Source organism: Mytilus californianus, unplaced genomic scaffold, assembly GCF_021869535.1.
Source record: "Mytilus californianus isolate M0D057914Y unplaced genomic scaffold, xbMytCali1.0.p SCAF_1, whole genome shotgun sequence".
NCBI lineage: Eukaryota > Metazoa > Mollusca > Bivalvia > Mytilida > Mytilidae > Mytilus > Mytilus californianus.
Genome location: NW_026262581.1, coordinates 102,946,277 through 102,972,850, shown reverse-complemented (window position 1 = coordinate 102,972,850; position 26,574 = coordinate 102,946,277). Strand labels below are relative to the sequence as shown.

General features: G+C 32.6%; 1 protein-coding gene across 1 annotated transcript; it reads right to left on the bottom strand.

Annotated features, from left to right (window-relative positions):
• LOC127728360 (cadherin EGF LAG seven-pass G-type receptor 2-like) lies at positions 1–26,302 on the bottom strand. The gene is made up of 11 exons (XM_052235700.1): positions 26,136–26,302; positions 24,434–24,570; positions 23,641–23,809; positions 22,641–22,799; positions 21,431–21,571; positions 19,046–19,168; positions 17,975–18,157; positions 10,882–11,069; positions 8,157–8,523; positions 2,376–2,736; positions 1–1,545 (listed from the first exon to the last, which is right to left on the bottom strand). The coding sequence occupies exons 1-11, from the start codon at positions 26,254–26,256 to the stop codon at positions 1,488–1,490; spliced, it is 2,007 nt and encodes a 668-aa protein (XP_052091660.1). The 5' UTR covers positions 26,257–26,302; the 3' UTR covers positions 1–1,487.
• Between the last annotated feature and the right edge of the window lie 272 nt (positions 26,303–26,574).

The window sequence follows — 26,574 nt, the reverse complement described above, 5'->3', positions numbered from 1 at the left end:
TTCAATTCATAGATTTATTTGGTGGAATATTTCATACTTTACAATAAATAACGAATACAAATAATAAATAAATAAATACATAAATAAAATGTTTTCGGTCATTTTCTCACATAATATCAATAATATAATACACTGTTTGATTGATATTTGCCTAGCTTAATTTGAATTGGCAACTATTTCATGGGCAAGCAAGATGAAAACGATGAACCCGTTTTTTTTCCCATTTGAATTTACCTTAGAGTTCGGTATTTTTCTTATTCTTTTTTTTTTCCATTACTGAACAATCTTACAACAGAGGTACAGATATCATAGATTGTTCAAAACTTTTACCAAGCGTTGTAAATAATAAAGGGATTTGTTGCTGAGGTAAGATTTAACTTTCAAGAAAAGAACAGAAAGTGGTATTTAACAACAGTTTTTATGATAAAATGATATATAAAATAAACTGCTTTTCAAAACTTTTATTTTGGGCTCAGCAGACTTAATGATGAAGATTGTGATTTTACTGCTGTTAAATGTTTACGTCGGATATTTTTTAGGAGGGGGATAACTATCGTTTATTTATTATTCTAACAAGATTAAAAGGTTTATTTTATTTAAAAATCCATACAAATTCAGTTTAAGCATTGTATAAGATCAAATAATGGTAAAAATTAAAACCGACAGAGGGGGTCATTAAGAATACAATAGTCAATAATACACAATATAGCAAAACGAAACAAGACGAACAGTCAAAAAACATTCTACAAAACACTGCACAGAGAACTTAAGATTGAGCAACAATAACCTTACCAATAAGCGGCGATAAACTCATGCGCTCCTTTTGAGTAATTCATAAGTAGTTCATGCTTCACTAGTAGTACCCACCGTGTTGCCCATGTCAAGTAAAAATCCAGTGATACGTCGCATTCTATTGAAATTGTCATGTATTTACACACCAAAAAGCAGTGCCGTACTATAACATTGATTACTGGTATTATAATTACATCTTTACACTGAGGACTTTAAGTCAGTCTATTAAACAACGTTCATATACATGTATATGGAATAATTTCTAAAGTTAGGAAACTATTCCTTTGATTTGGTTCGTGATTTCAAGGGATTTTTCTAAAATAAAAATTATTCTGTTTTTTTAAAATGAGTCAGTTTCTTGGAGGTCTGAATCGATGGTACACAGAAAGTTTCCTTCTGCTCAAATAGATTTTTAATGAATGGCTTGGTCTTTCGAAAATATAAAGTTAGTTGTTTTTAATATTATGTGTTGAAATTCATTGTAAATAGCCTGCATTTATTAATTAATTGCGGTAATGATTTTGAAACATTAATGACAACATTTAGTGCAACTCGTAATTAATCACATCCATTGTAATTTTTTCTCTAAAAAATCATCTAAATCATTTAAATATCCCATTGTTATTTTTCTCTCTCTCGAAAATCTAGTTTTTAAACAATTATACATATTGACTGAAGTACATTTAATAATTTGTTCACATTTCGATAACTGTTTTCCTCTTTCGATATTTTGGTTGTATCTTTTTCTGTTTCCTGTAAAACATAAATATAACTTATTTCTTAAAAACTATCTATCAAATTTTTGTATGCACTTAAAAGCTAGACGTGTGAGAAAACAGCTTCAGTTTATGATGTATCCTTTAACCTGATAACTTTTCATGTCTTTTTATCAATCTGGAAAGAGTTAACACAAGTATACATTCAGGTGCTATCCTGTGTAACAATTTAGTGATTGTAAAATTTCCAATGTTTTCTTCTATCCAAAGACATTATTTCGTAAGTGTGAGGTGTTGCGGAATCGTTCCTTTGTAAATTAATTCTAAACTGAAATGCTCATTTATTATAGATATATACCAGGCTTGTAAATTGGTACGCCAGACGCGCATTTCACACAAGACTCAGCAGAGGTGCTCGATTAAAAACAGTTTGAAGGCCAAACCAAATACGAATTTGAAGAGCATTAAAAACCGAAAATCCCTAAATTTATCACAGTAAATGTATGAACAGGGAAGAATATACTTCTAGAGACTCATTTTCCAATGCACAATTCATTCTACTTTTTGTGCTTACTTTATACACAATCTTTCTTGAATCGGTCAATGTACAGTGAAAACAATCAATTGACGGGTTTTGAGGGAGGTTTTGACGTTTAATCTTAGTTTAATCGTATAGTGACTCAATTATGTTTTTTTTTCATTACCTTTTTCCTGTGTGTCATAATTTTGAAAGGTTTCATTTGTTTCATTAGAAGTCCATTACAATGACTTGCTATGGACTTCAGGTTTTATTCAAGAACAAAAACAAACTTACTTTACTGACTTGGTTTATGTTCATATATATGACCCTTCACACTTGGAACTTACTTTTCTGTCTTAGAACATGCACAATATCCCTTATATATAGTGTGTAATACCACGCAAGCGGTTATCAGCAGAACCATCATCAATGGAACAAACCATGCCATGTTAGGAGAGAAGCTGAAGAAAGTCTTGTAATATATTTTATTTCGATAGATATTTGTTGTGACATCTGTATCAGGTATCACAATATAAACCAAGGTAGTGTTTTCATTACCCCCACTATCCACTGCATGCACAGTTAGGTTTAAAATGGTTCCAGGTATAATATTTTCAAGTGATTGCTTACTACTAATGAAACCATCGACAGAAACGCTGAATAAACCATTGTTGATATCTTCCTGTGCAAGATGATAAATTATATTTCCTACAAAATTAAATATCATATTTATTTATAAATTAATTTGTCTATATGTTTTTTCATGCATATTTCATATCAGTACCGATGGACAGAAAACAGATATATTTCTTCAGCACTGTAATTCTAAAATACGAAGATTGAAGGTCAAAGCATTTTTTATAAATCATCTCTTTAATTCTTTTAAAGTAGCTAGTTCGAATAAACATTTTTTGATACGTTTTGGGTTTTCAACTATCGAGAGTATCACTAAAGAGACATTTACTGTCAAAATGTTCATCTGCATGTTGCAGAAAAAATTGTACCGTTAATGTTATTCTTCTATGAAGATCACAAAACAAAATTATTACGAAAAGGATGTTATTTCAGTATAAAAAAGCTCACCTGACACGAAGGACCTTTTCAATTGTTTTGATAAATATCCGATGTCTTCAAATATTTGAAGTATTTTCATATTTTACAAAATATAATGAATTTCTGGAATGTGTTTGTTCCAGTATTTGATGTGGTTCCGTCATTCTTTGATGTGGTTATCACATTACGTGATGAGGTAAAAACACGTGACCATTTGGGAGAAATTACTTCTATTTTTAAATCGATTTCCATGTCGTTTGCTGTATGTGCCTTGGATGAGTGTGGCTCTCCATCGAGTTAAATGTCGAGTGAAACTTTGAGTTCGAGTAAGAATTCAAGCCATAATTAGAATTGACGTTCAAGTTAGAATTGAGTTTTGAATTGAACTTCGAGATTGAGTCACATTTAAAGTTGGAGTTCGAGTTACAATTCAACTTAAACTTTGAATTTGAGTCACCTCTTGAGGTAGAGTTCGAGTCAAACTTCGAATTTGGGTCTCATTTAGATAAGGAGTTCGAGTTGAATTTTGAGTTATTTGATATGAGTTCGTATTTAAATTTTCTATCGCGGATCGAGTGTTTTCGGTCGGGTTTCGAAAAGGGTGATGAGGGGCATACATTTAGGGGCCAGATGAGGACCACCTCCGGGTGCGTGATTTTCTCGCTGCGTTGAAGACCCATTGGTGGCCTTCGGCTGTTGTCTACTCTTTGGTCGGGTTGTTGTCTCTTTGACATATTCCCCATTTCCATTCTCAATTTTATTATGGGGGATCGGCAGTCAAAAATGAGAAAAAATACACCAACAAACAAATTTTCGAACGTAAAGCGAATGTCCAGCGCCAAATGGTTCCATCTGCTATTTTTTCAAAATTATTTGCAAACAAATAGTTAAGATAAATTTCTTCCAGTGTTACTAAAGAGAGGCGAAAGATACCAAAGTGGTATTCAAACTCATCAGTCGAAAACGAACTGACAATACCATGGTAAAAAATGAAAAACAAACAAAAGACAAACAATGTTATAAAATACAAAACACAACAAAAATCTAAAAAGAAATTAGGAGATGTGGTATGATTGCCAATGAGACAACTATCCACCAGAGTTCAAATGAAGTGCGTGTAAGCAGTTATAGGCAACCGTGCGGCTTTCGACATACCGTATAGTCGGCTATAAAAGGCCCCGACACGAAAAATGTGGAACTATTCAAACGAACAGGCTCCTGACTAGGAAAAGGCACATAAAGAATGTGGCGGGATTAAACATGTTTGTTGGCGCTCAACTCTCCTCTAACCTGGGACAGTGGTGTAACAACACAACATGAGATCCTGCTCCACGTTTGGCACCCGTCGTGTTGTTCATGTAAGTACAAACCCGGTGATGAGTTTAATTCGGTACGTCACATTCGAGGAAAAGAGGCAATATCCGTCGTCATCTGTGAAACAGATATTCCAAATAGTTGCTTTTTTAATATAGTGCGAGTTGTAAAATATCAGAGAACGCAATTTATCAAACTAAAAGGTTGATATCCGTAAATGTTCAAATGATCATATATGCTTACTTTTGAGCGAGTTGATTAAGAGTGTCTCATCTGTTGACAATAAAGTACAAGTCATTTGTTTTATGTCAAGCCTTCGACGTTTATGTCGCGGAAGTAAAGACACAGCGATCCTTTATTCCGCCGTCGGTGGTTGCGTCGACGTCGTCAACCTTTGGGTTCAGTCTGTGTTTAAAGTGTTTTTCAGACATCAATAATTTTCTCAAATCTTTATGGAATTTTTTATGAAATTTGGACAGAAGTTTTATTTATGAGCAAAAGACAGTATCCAGAGCAAAATTTTGAAAATATTTATTTTCATTTATCGTACTTAACTGACAAAAGGACTTAGGTTTTTGCAGTCAACAAGTAGATACAATCCGTGGTTAAACTTTTTTACACATCAATTACTTTGTCCAACTTTTTATGAAACTTTGACAGAAGCTTTTTCATGAAAAAGGGATAATGTCTTAAGCAAAATTTGGAAATATATTTTTTTTTTCATTTTTATATCTTTCTGATAGATGGACTTAGTCCCAAGTCAGGAGCTTGTTATTCAGTGATTGTCGTTTGTTGCTGTACATAAATCAGGCAGTTAGGTTTTTCATTTGAACTGTTTTACTTTAGTCATTTCGGGACCTTTTATATCTTGCTATGCGGTATGGGTTTTGCTCATTATTGAAGGCCGTACGGTGACCTATAATTTGTTGTTAACTTCTAAGTCATTTGGTATCTGTTGGAGAGTAGTCTCATTTGCAATCATACCACAACTTCTTATTTTTATATTAATTATCTTGCAGTAAACATTTACCAAATCGAACTTTTCTACATGATAAATTTGTAAACCTTCATGTATTGTTATAAAACTTTGACATGTTGGACAGAAGCTAATCTTCAAGATCAAGAATAAGCATCTTAGGAAAAATAGAGGCAAAAGATACCAGAGGGACATTCAAACTCATAAGTAGAAAATAAACTGACAACGCCATGGCTGAAAAAGAAAAAGACCAACAGACAAACAATAGTACACAAAACACAACATAGAAAAAAAACGGGGGTGATCTCAGGTGCTCCAGAAGGGTAAGCAGATCCTGCTCCACATGTGGGACCCGTCGTGTTGCTCATGTTAGTACAAACCCGGTAATAAGTCTAATTCGATAGGTCACATTCGGGAAAAGGGGACGGGATTGTAGTTACGACATTAGGAACATATCCGCTATCATCTGTGAAACGTATATTCCATAACGGTCAACCAACTCGTGATGGCGTCCGTAAAACTTACGAAGGGATGATTTCAACTTCACCACTTGGAACTCTTGGTTTAATAGCTTCCTTGTGAGCAGCAATCCTCTATCAAGGTAATCATGATAGGAAATACAAGCCCTGGAATATCGTATCAACGGGGAGATATATACTCCGTATGCAGGCGCTGCTGGAATGTTGCTACATAGAAATGGAAAGTTAACAATTGGGAAGCTGAAATCATCTCTTTTGTCGTGAAGTTTTGTTTTCAACCGACCCTCATTGTCAATTTCTAGATGTAAGTCAAGATATGAGGCAGACTTAACTGTATCTGCTGTATCCTTTATCTCAAGTTCGATGGGATAGATGCGTTCTTTATAGTCACCAAATTTTAAATTATTTGGTGAGAGAACATCATCTATATAGCGGAAAGTAAAGTTAAAGGATACTGCTAACTTCTTTTCTTTCTTCCTCAGAAGTTCCTGTATGAAGTCAGCCTCATATGAATAAATTGGTTTTTTATAGGTTATTTTTTTTTACTGATAAATGGACTTTTTACAATCAACATTGTATTTTTACCCTGATAGCAGCAATCCCAGGCGAGACACACGGTTACGCGGATCCCTTGGCAAATATTTTACTATTATACTACTTCAATTTGAGAGCTTTGGAAAAAAACGCGACCAAGTGGTGAGGGGACACCCCCTTATGTCGGAAATATCGTTATTTTTAGTACTTTTTTTCTCATTTTTGTCTGCCGGTCCCCCAAGATGTACGCATGCCCCTCAGTCCCTTTTTCATATGAAATATCTCTGAACAGTAACTCGAATTTTAATTTGAACTATATGAACTATAATTCGATGATTGCTACCTCATCAGAGGCACATAAAACGAACGACATAGAAATCGATGTAAAAATAGAACTAATTTTTTTCCAAAGTGGTCACGTGGTTTTACCTCATCACGTAATGTGATAATCACATTAAAGAATGACAGAACCACATCATGTAGTGTAAAATCGTCAAATTTTGAAACATCATTATGTAAAGTTTAAACCATATAAAGAATTGACAAATCATTATTACGAAAAAACAAAACAACATCATGTAATGAAACAACTACATTACCTAACCCACATACACATCAAGTAATGTTAAAACCACATACCTAATGACACAACCTCATTAAATAATGTTGAAATCATTTTAAGTAATGACACAAACACATTAAATAATGTTGAAATGATATTAAGTAATTACAAAACCATATCAAGTAATGCCAAAACCATATCAAGTCATTACGAAACCATATCATTCTATATCAAAATATCATTAAGTAATGACTATACCATATTGAGTAATATCAAAAGATCATTAAGTAATATTAAAACATCATTAAGTAATGTCAAAACCATATTATGTAAAGACAAAATATCATCAAGTAATAATAAAACCACATAACGTAATTTCAGAGTACCACGTAAGACAGTGTGGCGTTCCATAAAATCTGACAAATTATTTTTTTTTGAATATCTGAATGGTGTTATTAGATAGGTATATCAGACTTTCTGATTTTCGAATTGAAGGTGCCTTTAAAAGTGTTATTATCATACACCCTCCGTTGGAAACGTTACAGCATCCTGTCGAATATCAAACATGACAGTCATGCTAAATAATTTGTAAAAAAAATCCTCCGGAACCTTTTCTCTAATGAATTGCATCATATAATTAACACACATGGAGAAATGTTTCATTAGTAAAATAAATCGTTTGATTGTTTACCTCGTCATTTCATTCACACAAATCCTATAGCATTGAAAAAATAGTTACGCCTTATAAATCATTGACTGGAGAGAATATTAGGTTGTGAATCTTAAAAAACATTTCTGCGAATTTTTATTTTCGAGTTTTTCTTGTCACTGATAATAATGGTCTTTACAGGTCAAATGTATTAAAGGGGTTATTTTCGCGATTATATCTTAATCGAGAAAAAAGCCAAAATAAGCCTCAATGTACATGTATTCGCGGAATAATTCTCACTTTACAGTAAAGTGCTTACGACAGTCATTTAATGTGTGTGACATTAAGCTTAAATTCACTTTAATATATAACCGTTAAACATCTAAGCCAATTTTAAACCGCATCATAACCATTGCGCCTCATTTAAAATTTATATTTGAAGATGCAGTATTCTATATGTAAAGCCCAGTTGTTTAAACTACAGTCATTAAGCCAGATGTGCGGTACAGGTTTCTTTTGATTGATCAAAAGATGAATTTATGTCATATTGTACGGTCTTACCGTAGACTCCGATGTCATTATCAGTAGCCTCAACATTTCCAATTGCAGTTCCAACGGACGAAATGCTTGTCACAAAGAAGGTATATTCATTCTGCTGAAAAACCGGTGCATTGTCGTTGTCATCAAGTATTGTAATGTTTAGATATGCAGTATCAATGTACTCGTTGTCTGTAATATGAACCTTACATATTAACTGAGCAGTTGTACCAATTACGTCTAAGTCATAATCAATGGAATATGACAGGAATCCCGTAGATGAATCGATGTCTAATAGACCCGTTTCTGTTCCGCAGTCAACTGAAAACTTGACAGAGTCTCCATCTTCTTCTGTGAACTGGTAGTATGGATTTTGCAGAACAGTTCCACCCTAAAGCAACAGAACGATAAATTAACCATGCATTCTATATTAACACTATGAAGGTTACTGTTTAATAAAAAAATCAAGTGAAAGACAATAATTTCATGTGAAACGTGCGTCTGACGTTCCAAATGTAAGCCTGATATCATTGATATGTTTATTTTTACAATAGATATTTGTTATAACGCATCCTGTGTCCCGTTTACATTATATGTACACTACATACCCTGTCAGCTTTTACATTCAAAATGTGTTATCAATGGTGTTATTTTCTTAAATTTTGATACTTGGAGTTTATACTTAACTTAAATTGCTGCATCGTTCGAACAAAACATCAAAAGAACGAAATTTAACTTTATAAACAAAACATATACCCAACCCCTAAATAAAATTTAAAAAAAGAAGAAAAACAAAGAAACGAACAAAAATACGAAGGATAATGTTGCCGTACACATATAACGTGTTTAACTATAATTAGGTACGCCTGAGAAACAATTTTTTTCGTTATTATAAAGGTTCTAAGCATAATAACTAAAACTGTGTAAGGCCATTTTTCCCTGATGTTATAACCTTAACATAGATTTAGTCTTAAAAGAGGGACGAAAGATACCAGAGGGACAGTCAAACTCACAGATCGAAAACAAACTGACAACGCCATGGCAAAAATAAAAAGATAAACAGACAAATAATAGTACAGATGACACAACATAGAAAACTAAAGACTAAGCAACACGAACCCCACCAAAACCTGGGGGTGATCTCAGGTGCTCCGGAAGGGTAAGCAGATCCTGCTCCACATGTGGCACCCGTCGTGTTGCCTATGTTATTACAAATCCGGTAAATAGTCTAATTCGGTAGGTCACATTCGTGAAAAGGGAAGGGTATTGTAGTTACGACATAAGGAACATATCCGATATCATCTGTGAAACAGTTATTCCATAACGGTCAACCAACTCGTGATGGCGTCCGTAAAATTTACGAAGGGATGATTTCAACTTCACCATTTGGAACTCTTGGTTTAATAGCTTCCTTGTGAGCAGCAATCCTCTATCAAGGAAATCATGATAGGAAATACAAGCCCGGGAATATCGTATCAATTGGGAGATATATACTGAAATCATCTCTTTTGTCGTAAAGTTTTGTTTTCAACCGACCCTCATTGTCAATTTCTAGATGAAAGTCAAGATATGAGGCATAATATATATTCAAATGAAAATTTAAACTTAATATTTTAATCATATTAATATGGTTGCACTGGCAAATGCATCGCTCAGCTTTCGATTGTATAAAATATTGACTGTTGAAAGAAGTGTGTGGATTCATAGCATACAAAGTTATTGTTTGAAAGTTTCAATACATTCAAATTTTAATGTTTTTTTTTAACTACTGTGACAACAAGGGAAGCCTTTTCCATGTACAAACGATGTATTTATAGTTTACTACTACAATAAATGATTCAGTATGCAAGTTCGTTCTTATGTTTGAACAGAAAAACATATTTTTACACAAAATCTATTTAAAATTTGTTTTCATAGTACAATAACAAACAAAATTTATTACATAAAATACAAATGCTGCTATTTAAAGTTATTCGTGTATTATTCTACATATTCAGAATTGATTTTGCGTCGACTTTTCGGTTATGGCACCCTCTTTAAAGAATTCGTGTTCATACAATTTGTGATAAAATGACAATTCGTTATTAGAATTCCTTTTGCAAATATACCTTCCTTTGTTTCCATCTCTGTGGGCAAAGAATCACAGAAATAATTTCAAAAACCACCAAGCATGCATTACAGTTCTTTGAATCCTTTAAGTATTGATTGAAACAATAAATGTACATTTATCTATATGATTGTTAAAGTATGTCTATTTATTTTACTATACGATATGTGTTTTGTTATATACTGAAGTCCATACGGTAACATATAGTTGCTCACATAAACGTTCGTTGGTCTCTGGTGGACCATAAAGTATGTCTATTTATTTTACTATACGATATGTGTTTTGTTATATACTGAAGTCCATACGGTGACATATAGTTGCTCACGTGAACGTTCGTTGGTCTCTGGTGGACCATAAAGTATGTCTATTTATTTTACTATACGATATGTGTTTTGTTATATACTGAAGTCCACACAGTGACATATAGTTGCTCACATGAACGTTCGTTGGTCTCTGGTGGATAGTTCTGATCGATAATCTTATTTTATCTACTTATCTTTATAAAATATGCAACTTTGATGCCTTTTGTTACCTCCACCTGAAATTTGTTTTTAAACATTTTAGAAACATTTCTGGTGGATACAAAAGGGGGTTTCCACATTGTGCAAGTGTTCATTTATGTGATAAACATTTTCTACTTACACTATTTTCTGTCGCTGAGAATGCATAGTTAATTTTGGTAAATTTTGGTGCTTCATTGACATTCTGTATATTAAGAGTGATATTTGTGGTGTCTACCATCAGAGAATCTGACCCAGTAATCGTCAGTAGAAACGTCTTGTCCGGAATAGTCTCGTAATCAATTTCTACTAAGGAAGTTATTAATCCACCTGAAATATCATTTAAAATCGGTTAAAGTTTACAAGCAACTATGTTCTATATTGATTGGACATTATTCAACTGGTGTGAGGGAATTTTACATTTAAACATTTCTTCAAAAACGTACAAAAATAATCGACTCGCCAATTAAGTTTTGTTAATGGTTTATCTTGAAGCTTGAGAGCAGATTTATAATAACTTTATGCCAATCTTCTTACGAATCGTCCTTAATAAATGGTAACCACACGATAAGCTCTTTTTATCACGACATTTATGTTCAATTATGTAATAAACCTATTTTAAAACAAAATAAGAGTTATTTTGAAAAATCCCTAATGTTAACAAACGAGCCATTTTACCAAGAAAAAACCACAACTATAGAAATCCATTTTGTTAAAGACAGTGATATTTTGAGAAAGAGCCTTCGATTTGTCATGATAGGGCAATTTAGTGACAATTTCTATATCATGGATAGGACCAGGTACTAAATGACGTCAAGCAACAATACAGCAACGTCAAGTGTTCATTTTCATCCGTGTCAATTTATCAATGAAATGCGCGACTTCATTTATTCAACCAAACAACCATCACAACGATACTGACTTAATCAGCTCAAATATCAACTCGACCTTCCAAACGACACCAAGTTTCATTGAAATGTGCTTCAAGGCATAGAATAATGTCCTGGATAAGGTCATTTTTTTCATGATTAAAATGCAAACTACAGATTGTTAAAACGTTTAATTCATTTATTAGTAATCGTGTGTTGTTGCCAATTTCGGTTTTGCGGCACTATTTTCCATCTTTAACAGTCGTTAAAGGTTTAAGGAAGAAACTATCCTTTCCTCCTTTTTAAATTAGACTGAAATACCAACCAAAAAAACGTCGTTAAGGCATAGTTTAATTTTCGAAACAATTAACCACCAAGGGTGACTGGGGAATAGAAATATGGTCACTCTTGGTCTTTTTCCGATCGGCCAGAGTGGAGTATCCGTTTAGCTGTGCGAGTTGGATAAGTACGCAGCCACGTCCAGTCGGAATAGGGAGGTTAAATCCGATGCGTTTAGATTGGGTGCCACGCTCTCTGGTTAAGAACCCTTGCTGCAACTTTTTGATGGGTCCGTAGGTGGCCTGTTGCAAAATTTCTGTTCCTATCCAATATACCATCATTTTGCAGTGGTTGTCCAAATTTCCCTGACCTTCATCCCGTACGACCTCCATGACAGGACTTACCTATTATATTTATTGTTAATTTGTTCGGTCTGATATATGAAATGTTTGTCACTGGACGTTTAACAATAAATCAGAAAAAAGTAAAATCACAAAAATACTGAACTCCGAGGAAAATTCAAAAAGGAAGGTCCCCAATCAAATGGCAAAATCAAAAAACAAACACATCAAACGAATGGATAACAACTGTCATATTCCTGACTTGGTACAGGCATTTTCTTATGTAGAAAATGGTGGATTGAACCTGGTTTTATAGCTAGCTAAACCTCTCACTTGTATGACAGTTGCATCAAATTCCATTATATTGACAACGATGCGTGAACAAAACAAACAGACACAATAGGTAAAAATCGAAGCAATTAATCTGAAGGTTTGTTAATTTATCGCTACAATAAAAGGACATTATGTGAGATAAATTTAATAATGCAAAACTGTTAATAACACTTTTAAAACGAGCCAAATTGCATCACATTTATGTGTCGGATTATCAAAAAAAAGTAGACAATCTTGTTGATCAACACCGTATTAGAAATTGGACTCTGATCTATACATGTCCGTTTTTGTTACGTGTACATTGCCATTTTGTGTGTGCTCTTTGTTCCGTTTCGGAAATTTTTACAATGATATATATCTTATTATTTTACACTATCAATTCAAATATTCTCATTTTCTAAAGGTTAACAGCCAGGTAATTTAATTAGGGGGAGGGGGTGTGGTAATATTAACCTGATCCTCATTTTTTTAAGAACATTTTCTTATTGCCTGACACAAGGGAGATACAATTATTCTGAATAATCCGTATAAAATTGTTGAAAAATTATTTGCTTTTCTGTGGTAAAAACAAAAGAAAAATATAGCACACCTTTTATAAAGTGATGATATTAAAAGTTACTTACCAATTAAGTGACTTGTATTTTTCATACATCATAACAATTCATTTATTTCTTGCTTCATGCATTTAAAGTAACATTTTTATTGTAACTGACAGTGATTACTTACGCTTATATATACATAGATTAATGAGTAGTATATTTTATAATTGAGCTTTTGGGCGCAGTTACACCAAATCACAATAGAAAAGAGTATCCCACTTTAATTTGATCGGATAAATGGGATACAAATCTTGCAATCTTGCAATTTCTTTGAAGAAAATAATATTTTTTGACAGTATATAAGTCAGATAATGCGTATTTTAAGGTTTTTCTTGTCGTATAACACACCTCGCGGTGTCAGGATCGCACAAAGAAAGACTTCCTTAAGGTTGGTCTTTCATTTGATCAACCCTGACATCCCTCGATGTGTTATACGACAAGAAAAACCCTAAAGTATGCATTATCTATAACTTAATTTGCTTGAGCAACACGATGAGTACCAAATGTGGAGCAGGAACTGATTAACATTCCGGAACATCACGGTTTTTTTTAAGGATTATCGTTGTTAAGGCCTTAGTCTTCTGTGTAATGTTTTATTATTGTTTTTTTATAATTTTTTTTTTCTTCATGAATATACAGGTATTAACATATATTTGTCTTGTGCTACAAAAACAAGCAAGTGAAATAAATAAGCATAATAATCATACTATCATCATGGTATATCAGTATGAAATCTATGGATTAAGTATGATAATAACATTTTCATTAATATAATAATGGTAGTAATATAATAGTACAAGAACAAATATGTACATACATTTTTGTACATATGGTATTACAGTATACATATACATTCAAATATACATATACACAAAAATATACACACATATGTATATGGATTTACACCATTAAAATTTAATCAGTGACCTTAGCCCAGGGGTTCCAGTACAAGTTGTATTCTTCCACACTTAAATTTTTTGAAGAAATATGTTTTTTTTCTAAAATCAAGTTTTCTTTCATGCAATTTTGAAGTCATTTTATATGAGATTTTACATCTTGCATCTTAGATCTGTAAATGATGTACTTTGTCAGTAAAATAACTTTATTTTTGATAAAATTTAATTTATAATTTGCATAGAGGCCAAAACTGACAGTATCCAAATTAAGTGGAATTTCGATATGTTCTATATAAAAAATTCAAGAATTCAGATTGTGCCAAATGTCGGCTAATATATAACAACCCCAAAGTAAATGTTCTATAGATTCTGGCTCTTCCTTGCAAAATGTACATACATTACAGTTTACAATGTTCGTTTTAAAGAGTAGAGCGTTTGTACCCAAAATATAATGAATAATTCTATATTGAAACCAAGATAGCATAATGTTTTTGAAACCTTGGTAACACAAAAGTGTATTTGTTCTCAATTTTCTACAACCTTATTTGGAATACCTTCCCATTTTTTTTCTGATGCAAAATCTATAGGTATAGTACCTTGGTTTAAAATAGTATAAATGTCCTCTGAACCCTTTTTTGACTTGAAGAAAATATTAATATTTAAAGGCATAATAGATTTTTTTTTTATCTCTTTCAGCGTTGATTCCAATGGCTTGTAACCACTTTTTTACTTTTAAGCCCACAAAACTGTAAGAACGTGAGTTTGAAATTATACATTCTTTCAACATTTTCATATGTTAATATATTTCCAGGTTCATCTAACAGGTCATTTACAGTCCATACCCCAAGGTGTGCCCAATTTGTATAGTAAACGCTGACATTATCAATTTTATATAGATGCGGAAATGACTTCCTACTAATGACAAGAACGTCTGAGTTTTGACATATTTTTCCAGGCATTAAAATTTTCATTCCAAAATTTGTTTTTTTTTAATTTTAATGGTTCCAAAATAAGCCAACTCTGTAAATTTATATTTGTGTGGGTAAACAATTGTATCTATTTAGATTTTGATTTAAATAAACTTCTAACCCAATAAGTTTTAACCCTTGTATAAAATTTCTTCTTGAAATAGAAGATCCCGCTTTATCTTGTTAGGCTTATCATCCCAAATGAATGAGTAAATTTTACTATTAAGTTGGCTTATCATATTATCATCTGGACCTGGGATGGACAGGAACAGGTGATTAAATTTTGATATAATTAGAGACTCAATAATTGTTATCTTACCAAATGGGGTAAGTGACTGTTTTGACCATATTTGTAATATAGTTTCTATTTAGTGTGAAGGTACTGGAACCCCACTTCAGTCCCCACTTAACACATATTTTGTCTTGGCTAAGTCTTTTACAACCTATCCATATAACGTTTGTTTTTTCTAAGTTAATTTTCAGTCCTGATGTATCAGCATAGAATTGTAATGTACGGAGGGATGCATCCAGTGATGAAGGCGATCCATCTAAAATAAGGGATGTGTCGTCTGCATATTGAGATAAGATATACTATGAATCATCTATTGTAATACCCTTTATCTCATCACTATTTCTTACTAAAATGCGAAGTAGTTCTGCAAGAAAAGGTAAGGAAACAAAGGATCCCTTTTTCTACAGCCTCTCTCCACACGGAAAAAGTCTAACAAACAACAGTTGATGAAATATCATTGTGAAATGTTTTTATCCAGTTCATAATGGAATCTCCAAAATTAAAATACTTAAGTGTTTCAAAGGGAAATGCCAATGATATAGAGTCAAAAGCCTTCTCAAAATCAATGTGTAATAATATACCAGGGATATCATTTTCTTCTGTGAAGTGTAAAATATCATAAATAAGTCTACAATTCCGGCCAATAAATCTACCCGTGATGAAGCCTGTTTGATCAGAGTCCATAATTTTGTTTAGAACTGACTTTATCCTCTCAGCTATACAACAAGAAGCTAGTTTGTATGTTGATTTCAAAAGTGTAATTGGACGCTCATTTTTTTGTTTTGTTTTGACTTGCCTTCTTTTGGAATACATGTGATAACTCCCTGCCTCTGTGTGACAGACATTCCCCCTTTTGATATGCATAATTTATTGACCTCAAGACAAACTTTCCAATGTCTATCCATATATTTTGAAAAATTCTGTTTTTGTCCTTTCCTCGTTTTTATTTTATTGGCTATGTATTGACTGTTATTATTATACTTCGAGGTCGAGTTACTTTATCTTTTTTCTAATTTTTATTTTCCATTACAGTAAAGTATTCGATTAAATTGTACATCTTTCATTTAAGGGGTGTCTAAATAAAGGCAACAGTAGTATACCGGTGTTCAAAAGTCATAAATCGATTGAAAGAAAACAATTCCGGGTCACAAACCAAAACCGAGGGAAACACATCAACCATAAGAGGAAAACAAACGAACAACAGGAACACTGAAGTGCAACAAAAACAAACGCCAATATACATAGAAACGAACTATTTGATAACAACTGCCATATTCCTGACTTGGTACAGGACATTTTAAGAAAAAAATGGTGGGTTGAACCTGGTTTTATGGCTAGCCAAACCTCCCGCTTATATGACATTGTTAAAAAATATCGCTAAAATGACAACACTACGTGACAGAAATACAGCACAAACACACTCAAGAACACTCATCACAGAGAAACGCACAAACAAATAATATAATAGTCGACACAACCTGCAAACCGCAGAACAAAAACGAACATCTTCCATCACCGACAGACACCACAGGACATCACAAACAGTGACGCATTTACATAACGAACATACAATCTCGAACTTTATACATTTTTTTTCACAATACCAGTCCAAACAATTTTCATGACAATGATGGTATTGAAAGGCAATTTTATAATTATTTGGACTACAAACGATAAGACATAACACATTATCCAACCGAAACCATAACAGAAACATCAAAAATGAATACATGAATGTTGGATGTACAAAATACCGTGACACGTCGTATAGCAATGCAAATTCACACTCGGTATAACAGTCATATTCGGGAATAGGTCACGTTCGGTACTTAGCAGACAGACACCATAGATGTTAAACCACAATCTAAGACGTGGTAAAAATGTAATTAGTTAGTTTAGACACAGACACATCGTATAGATCACCAATTTGTGATGGTGTCCATAAAATTTACGGAGTGTTTTTATCTTTTTGCTAACTCTGTTGGAGCAGTTTCTGCGTAAGGAGCACACTCCTGTATTTGAAGTCAGTATAGTGTGAACATGCACGAGCAGCAACCTTAATGCCGTATCACTATTTGACTTATTTCGTACACAATATACCTGACCATTTGTAACATTTTTAATTTCTTAGAAATACAATGCGCAAAATTAATAAGCTAAGATTTGACAATTCAATCTTTTGATTCTAATTTGATGATTTTCAGAAATTATATCAACTGCAAAATTATAAGGATAAAATCCTTATAATTTTGGTGAAGCAAAAATATGGATATGGACACAAATTGAAATGTACTTAGTTTAACCCCGCAACATTCTGTATGTGCCTGTCCCAAGTCAGGAGCCTGTAAATCAGTGGTTGTCGTTTGTTGCTGTATATCATATTTGTTTTTCTTTCATTATTTTGTACATAAATCAGGCTGTTAGTTTTCTCGTCTGCATTGTTTTACATTTGTTATTTCGGGACCTTTTATAGCTGTCTATGCGATATGGGTTTAACTCATTCTTGAAGGCCTTACGATGACCTATAGTTGTTAATTTCGGTGTTATTTGGTCTCTTGTGGAGAGTTGTCTCATTGGCATTCATACCACATCTTCTTATTCTTATATTGACACTGCATCAAATGGAAATAAAAATGAAAAAAAATATATACGACTTACTTGACGTGTCTACTCCAAAGTAGACAGCACCTTCTGGTGGTGAATACGAAACTAAAAACGTATGAACGTCTAACAAATCTTCATCAGTAATTGATGGTTGAAATATAGACGATCCGATACTTATTCCTTCTAAAACAACTTCCGTTTGTATTGAATTTAAGAATTTTGGTGGATGGTTGATGTCTGAAAAAGGTACAAAAGTACAATTGCAACACCTTTTCTCGTCTAATTATTCGTAAATCAACATAAAAAGGAAATGGTTTACTCAGTTTTGAGTATTTCCTGTGCTTATTGTCACATTAAGAGAAAATAATTTGGGAAGTCAAAGGTCAATAAATTCATGTGAAACTAAATAACCAACAGGGATCTAAAACAGGTGCCAACAACTTCTGAGGATAATTGTTTCTGAGGGAGTTATTAAATATGTCGCTGTAAAACAAATGACCAATTTTCTACCTTTGTACATATTCCGAAGTAGTATGTATGAAAGACCTAGTAGTTAATGCACTAGTTAAATAATTGTATTTTTTATCCAGTGGATAAATGGTTTATGACTTACTTTCATATATATCTTATCAACACATTTTAAATATACAAAGGATGCAACTAAACGACCTTGAAGTGTTCACTCTCCCGGAGCACCTGGTTTCTTCTTTTTAAGTTTATTTTGTGATGCCCCGTACTTTAACCTCTGTATTAAAAGAGTACAAAGCACAAAAACCACAAAGACAATAGATCGTCAACAAAGAACTGTGTAGCCAATAGTTTGTCGGCTATACCTATTTTGAATTTCATCATTTTAGTATCTTCTCACATTCTTTATATATTTAAAAAAAATTCAAAAGCAAAAAGATAAAAAGTTAATTATTGGTAAAACATGGGAAGCAGGGTTCTCTATAAGTAGCAACGAATTTTTTCAACTTTACTACTAATTATTATTTAAATTGTAAATTAAGCTTCGGTAACCTCATAACGACAGTGAAATTTTCCTTTTTGAAGTGAGCTGAAGTTAAGGCAAGATACATTAAGGGAATGAAATATGTAGAATAGATAAACGATAACATTATTTACCTATAATTCGAACAGATAATGTTCGTGAAGTAACAGTGTTCCGACCATCTGATACGCTGATATATAATTCATATCCGATTTCTAACTCAGTCTTAATTGAGCGACTCAATGAAATAGCACCAGCTGAAAATATTTAATTATTAATTATTATTCAATTTGTTTAAGCATGACATGCATATTGTATTCTAAATAAACATTTTCAGAAAAACGCGTGGCCAATAATGAAAGAGATGAAGGTATGATTGTTCAGGTTGTTCTTTGATTAGCCGATAAGCTCTCAAAGCCAAACAAATTCTACTCTTTAATTTGTAAATACATGTAGTTCGTCCTTTTGAATTTGAAATTTCCCCAACAAATAAAAAATTCTAGAATGCTTGACGTCACGAATATTCATATTAAGTACTTAGATGCAGACACGACGTCAATTATATACCAACGTAATTTAGTCTGCAAATTTCACCCTTACAGTTCCTTTTGTATTCCGTGTATTCAATAAAAAACTGACAATTATCAAAACAAAACTTCTTTCCTAAACACCTTTACCTATACCTATAATTGTGTTAAATGAAATTTCTTTTTATGATCAAAACAGCTATAAACACCTGCTTGATTTTTGTAAGTGCAAATGTAATAAGATAAGACAAGATTTTTTTAATCACAAATAATGATTGTTTCATTTTTTCTACATATGTAGTTCTCTCCAGCGTATAAAGCCCCTCCTACTTTGATGAACTATTATATGTGTTGCAGCAAACATATAGGGTCAATATGGAAGTTGAAATTATAAGAATTTTTTTTTGGGGGGGGGGGGGGATATTGGTTCAAATTTATACTTAGCTACAACGAAATTCGAGTGAGAAATTTTGTGACGGTTCGTTTAAACTGATGTTTAGAAAAATCAACATGGTGTATTCTTTTTTAACAGTGTTGTCGTAGTTCTCTGCTTGATTCAAAATTAATATTAGTATCCTTAAAACCCACGCTTGCGCGTGTAACTTTCTACTATATATTTGAAGATAAGACGTCGCAGTCATCAGCCAAATGATCACACAGAATAGATTTTTCGCATAAAATATTCTTCCTTTACTCACATACCTGAATGGCCATCTAATATAAAACTGGTAATCAAAATTGTCGCTATTTTGTGTAGTTTTCCTTTGATCTGTTTTGTGATAATTTTTCATACCATGCTACTCGCTTGAAATATAAAATTATCGCTAGTATCTAAGGCCCGTTAGCAACAGCGTATTTTTTTTCAGTCGAGAGACAGAATGTATGACGTCATGAGCCTACTACCTACCTAGGAAAACAGCGATAAACATATTATCAATGGTCTTTCAAACTCGGGGATGTTTCTCGGTTTCATCTCATCTCAGGGCTGTCGCCCTTCGATGAGATTGTAGCTGCGAAACCTTCTCTCGTTTGAAAAAACTATCGATAATCTATAGATATAAGGGTAACCATGCCTAAATTCTGTGTAAATTGGTGTGCTTTCAGTGTAATATAAGCAAGTGATGGCTTGGCTTAATGCAAAGCGGGTTTGATGTTTTCAAAGAAGATTGTCATGTTACTTGTACAGCAGCAGTATACACACAATCAAAATGATAGGTGAAACCCATCCATCTATTGAAAATGCAATGCCTGTTATTTTCTAACTGGAAAATTAATTATATAGCAGACCATTCTTTCATTTTATCGTTTTGAAATTATTTTTAAAGGTTTTGTCAATTTGTACAATAGACTTCTTATATATAATAGTACTAGTAAACCAATTTTGATCTGAAACGGCCATTTTGATCTGAACATATCTAAATAGACTGAACAATAAATAAATAAATCAGTAATCTTCAGTCTTTCAGTCAATTTTCTACTGCGTAAAATTCAGTACTGTTCAAACTTTTTGCTTGCAGTCAATTAAGATCTGTTCAGACTATATATGTTCATACTTTTCAGAAGTTGTTATTTACCTGTACATATTAGCACCATACTGAATTTTCTGAAAAGCTACTTCAGTACTGAATTGACAGCAAGCGAATTGTCTGAACAGAACTAAATTCACCGTAGTGGATAAGTCTGGAAATTGACTGAAAGACTGAACATGACTGAATAGTTCATTTTTCAGACTTTTCAGATGATGTTAAGATGCTAATATTCATTTACTACTGTAGGTTATTTGAGTGATCGAGGATGTACCAGAGACTCAATGTATTCAGTAGTAACATAAAAGTAACAAATATTTTCTATTGTTCACACTGGTCATCAAACATTTCAAATAATTACTTATAGAAAGGTGTTTATTGACCCAAAAATTTGTTACTTATCCTGACGAATGATAACTTTTTTTTTATCTTAATGATGCTTACAACTTATATTTATTGAACTTACTGTTCTGATTGATTGAAAATGGTGGTGTTGCACTGATGGATGTCATTGTATACTGTACATTGTCATTCTCAGGATCTACACTTGTTATAGTATAAATAACCTGACCGGCCACTACTGCTTGTGCCGATACGGTGGTTTTAGCTGGAAACATAAAACAGTGATACATTTGAATGAAACCAAGATTTTTGTTATATTGACTTAAATGCTCTGATTTGAAATATACAAATTTAGAAAACTTTATTGAATGGCATGACAGTTAAAAAGGGAAACAGTTCAATATGCCTTTCATCTTCAGAAAGTCTTGTAATGCACTTTTTGAAATAAAAATCACAGAAACTTAAGATACTTAGAGCCTCAACCAAGTAAGGAATATGACGGTTGTTTTCCATTCATTCCATTGGTTGAAAAATACTCACGTTTGATTCGATCAGTTTTTATGGATTCCCATCTTTTTGAATTTACCTTGGAATTTGGTATTTTTGTAACACTTTTTATAATAGTTTTTTTTATGGCATAGATTGCCTTTTTAAAATTTTCGGACGCTAATGCTCTTCAATTTGTTTTTGATTTGGCCTTCCATCTGTTTTGAATTAAGCGACACTGTTGAGTTTTATGAAGACGAGACGTGCATCTTGCGTACCAAATAATAAGCCTGATAAATCTGATTAGTTTTCACAACCACTGGATTGATGGCACTACTGATGGACGTTTGTCCCCGAGAGTATCACAAACCCTAATGTGTTACAAGCAATAGTGTGCTGCATAAACAATTATTGATATGTTAATTTTCTGTAAATTTATCTTAATCTATGAAATCTTTAATAATACGAAACACTAAGGTTTTTCTACCTGCGGCATAGACTACCATATTTTGAACAACTTTTCGATTTTTTTAGTTTTGATGGTCTTCAGTTTTGTATTCGATTTGAACTTCCGACTGTGATGATTCCAGCTTCACTTACGAGTCTTCTGTAGACGAAACACGCATCTGGCTCACCAATTATATGCCTGGTATCTTTGATGAGTTTTAATTCAGCGATTATTTTTTTGAACGCACTACTATGGATTCATTATTATTTGTGGGATATCAATTTTCGTAGGTATAGGTAAATCACCTCCTGTCATGGAGATAAAAGAATTGACAAGTAGTATTTCATTTTTTTTGTATGCTTGAAGCGGAGATCGATATCCTGAAATATAATACAAATACCTTGAAGATTAGTGAATGATGGAGACATATTGCGAAGAAGGTATACGTAAAAATATGACGAATCACTTCGCCTCAAGTCTTCACACTCTATGTCTATAGTATATTGCTTTTGGGTGTCGTACACAAAGCCTTGGTTTCCTCTTACATAGATATCTGTTTCTGTAGAGTACAAAATTATGTGTCAATTGTACAATGTCGTTTAAAAAGTTACTTCTACATACCAAAATTAAAACAATTACATATTTCTGCAATAATAACTGACTATTAAAAGAAAACAGCTAGTACAGTAAATAAAAAAAAGGATTAAAAGCAAACTATTTTCGCTGAACTAGTACACATTTTTGTTAAGAGGCCAGCTGAAGCCCGCCTACGGGTACGGGATTTTCTCGCTGTGTTGAAGACCCATTGGTGGCCTTAGGCTGTTTTCTGCTCTTTGGTCGGGTTGTTGTCTCTTTTACACATTCCCCGTTTCCATTCTCAATTTTATTTTTCCATTTTTGTCTGGCTTTTTAGCATTTCCAGTTTATATGAGGCTCATCATAACAGCTTTGCTTGCATTGAATAGAGACCAGACAAACACACAACCGTAAATAAGTAATCGAGTAATTACTACCCCAAAACACCTCTCTTTCGTTATCTGGTTTTGCTGTTTTAGTTTATTTCGAATAAATTTTGTTTTGCAAGATTCTATTATTATTTTTAATACAGTGGTGTATTCAAAGTATTGTTTCTTGTGAGGAGAAAAATCAACTTTTGTTTATCAATAGTCTTACCCTTTCGTTTCTTAAACACCATGTGACGAATGTTAAAATTCATGAAGATATAGCTACAAGCATGTATATATCCATACAAAAGAATGCATTAAATGATTGTAGTATTTTTAAATGTAATTGCCTAACTACTTTTAAAATTTCACATGAAAGTTTTAGTAAAAACATGTTTCTACGAAATGAGTGTAAGAGATATATATATTATTTGATATGAAATATATCAAGCTCACCAAACTGAGTTGATCCAGACTGTAAAAAATATATAGAGCTCGCTGCTACTAGGGTACATGTAACTGAATCATTGGTTGGATCGGTAACGGATACTGTATACAAGAGACTCTCTGTTGCAATACTCTCTGGTATATCGCAGCTCATTGGTAAGTTAACAATGGTTGGTGGCTTAAAATAAGAGGGTTAGTTAAATAGACAGTCGTCATTATTCAGGGACTCAAATTTCGTCATATATTTAGTGCAATCTGTATATCATGATCTTTATTTAGCGAAAGCAAAAAAAAAATATTAAATATAGACATGTACATTTCCACAATGTAAGTTAATATCATATTGAATAGTTAAAATAAATTTAAAGTATACTCAACCACCAATGGCAAGAACTAAGTCCAAACGTCAAGTATTTAGTATCAAATTCAAACCGAAAGGAAAAAGGCATTATACACCAGTTTATATTAGATAAAACTATTCGTGAAACAAATATTATCAGAATTTAGCATACCAAACCCTTTTAGGTAAAGAATTCCTATAACGGTTCATTTGTATGTTTTGTAGCGGTCTCCTAAAAGTTTCTCCCACGACAGCCTCTTTTTATGTATGATAAAACTAAAAAGAATTCCGTAATTTTCAAACACACAGGAAAATCTTTAATGGATTTTTAATTGCAATTGCAATTATGTCCAAAACATTGCGCTTTATCTGTATAAAACATAAAACTGTAAAATATGCATTGTATTAAACGGTGTTCAGTGAAACGTAGACTAAGAATTGTCAAATTGCTCACTGGCATACCTCATTACGAATGAGATCAACTGTGAGGACATCAGTGACTTTTCTCCTATGATCACCACACTCTATGTCAAGGGAATAGGACGGTGTAATGTCGTAATTTAAAACTGTTCCACCTTTCAAGAAGACCCCGTATTCCACTATAAAATATAATGTTATATGTTTAGGAGTTAGTTGAAGTATGATTAAACAGATATTTTATAATCAATCAATATTTCAATTGTTTAATGTATATGATTGTCAGCCTTTTCGTATATTCTTGGATTTTACTTTGGACTTTTTGTCGGTTTTTACTGGTGTTGGTGTTCTTCAGCCTTTATTTGTCTGAAGACTTTTGTTTGTCTTTTCGTCGTTTTTCGTATTTGCCCTGGTTTTGTCCATTTCTCTTCCAGTTGTAAATTTTGCTTGTCCTTTTAGTACTATTTTGTGATATAGGTTGATAGATGTTTGATATATTCATGTTATATTATTGAGTTTGTTAATGCGCTATTTTTTCTGGTTAGTATGTGTGCAATGTTCAATCATTTCTGAAAACGATACCCATTCTCTTCCAAAATAAGAAAATCTTCATATTTTATTCTTTGTTTTCATCGTTTATAAATTAAACCATGTTATAACTTGATTTAAGATGACTTGCAAAGAATTAATTTTTATAAAGTAAAAGACTAAAAAACATAGCAAACTAACGAGGGAAATGACATAACACCACAGACTAATGTTTGAACGTTTTGTTCGTAATATTTTTCTTCTAACAATCATGGCTAGAAATCTACATTTGGTGCATCAAATTGATATCGATCTAATGTAATTGTGTATACAGTCTCTTCAACTTTGTACTTGTTTGGCTAAATAACTATTTTGATCTGAGCGTCACTGATGAGTCTTATGTAGACGAAACGCGCGTCTGGCGTATTAAATTATAATCCTGGTACCTTTAATAACTATTTCAAGACTAACACAATAATGACATAAACAGAAACACTCCTTTTAGCTGTATTTGGCAACAACCCGTCGGAATTTTGGGTCCGCAATGAATTACAATATCGTACTTTATTTTGTCTCTTTATCTTTTTTGATTTGAGACTCACTGATAAGTATTTTGTAGACGAAACGCGGGTATGGGTTACAAACTTATAAACCCGGTTTCCTTGATGAGTTTTTTTGTCACTACACTAAACGTTTAACAACTTTTACAAAAACCGAAAGGGATATAAGGCCCTTCAAAGAGCAGAATATCCTTCTCAGTATGAAGATATTTCTGGATGCCTTAACATTATCGTTGTTTCTATAAACTTCAGAGTAATACGATGGCATAACTATTTTTTCTAACGGCTTTTTACGCATTAATCTATTTGAAAGATGAAATTTATTTGGGGGTATCAATGCATATAGAATTTCTGATTATCGTTTTACTAACTTGACATGAACAGTCTTTCAATGCCAATTTAATATAGACAATGGATGGATACCCCATATCCTTTGTTTTTCTCAAATATTCGACATTTGTATATGAAACTATAGACGTATATCTCGGACCTAATTTGTACGTGCATAGTTTGAATTATTTGTACTAGATAGTTTTTGGAATAAACATTCAATTCTTATTTTTATCTCAGCAATGATCATGTCAATTCATGTCAAAATAATAATTCAAATTTGCACGTTTTGTATTGATGAACGTTTAAAACATTTTAAATATACAAACCTAATGCCGGAGATATTTTACTTAATTCAAATAACGCATTTTGTGAATGTAATGTGCAAGTGATGATATCTGCTGTATCAACATCTGTAACATTCAATGTGTGTATCAATGTATTGGTCATCAGGTCCTCTGATATACTTTCTGTATATGGCAAGCTGTTTATTACTGGCGGCTACAAAAAGTGTTTTGCTACTTAAAATTAGTTAAATCTTATTCAATGTCAGGAAAACTATATTACAAAGAAATCATGGTTTTCTTAAGTTAATAAAAAAACAGACTTTTTAAAAACTTATATTAATAAATTAAATAAATGCTAAACATTTTAGCATGGTCGGAGGGTCATCAATAACCAAATTCGTCTTCGTATATCATCTATACGTACGAAAGTCGTTATGACCTTTACAAATTTTGAAATCATGCAGAAAATGCACTTATCCCT

Coding starts and splice junctions, on each gene's coding strand:
- LOC127728360 (XM_052235700.1), bottom strand. CDS start 26,256: ATGACCAATACATTGATACACACATTGAATGTTACAGATGTTGATACA. Junction 18,158..19,045: donor ATTATCTGTTCGAATTATAG/GTAAATAATGTT, acceptor TACCTTTTTCAG/ACATCAACCATCCACCAAAA. Junction 11,070..17,974: donor CTTTGGAGTAGACACGTCAA/GTAAGTCGTATA, acceptor ATGATATTTCAG/GTGGATTAATAACTTCCTTA.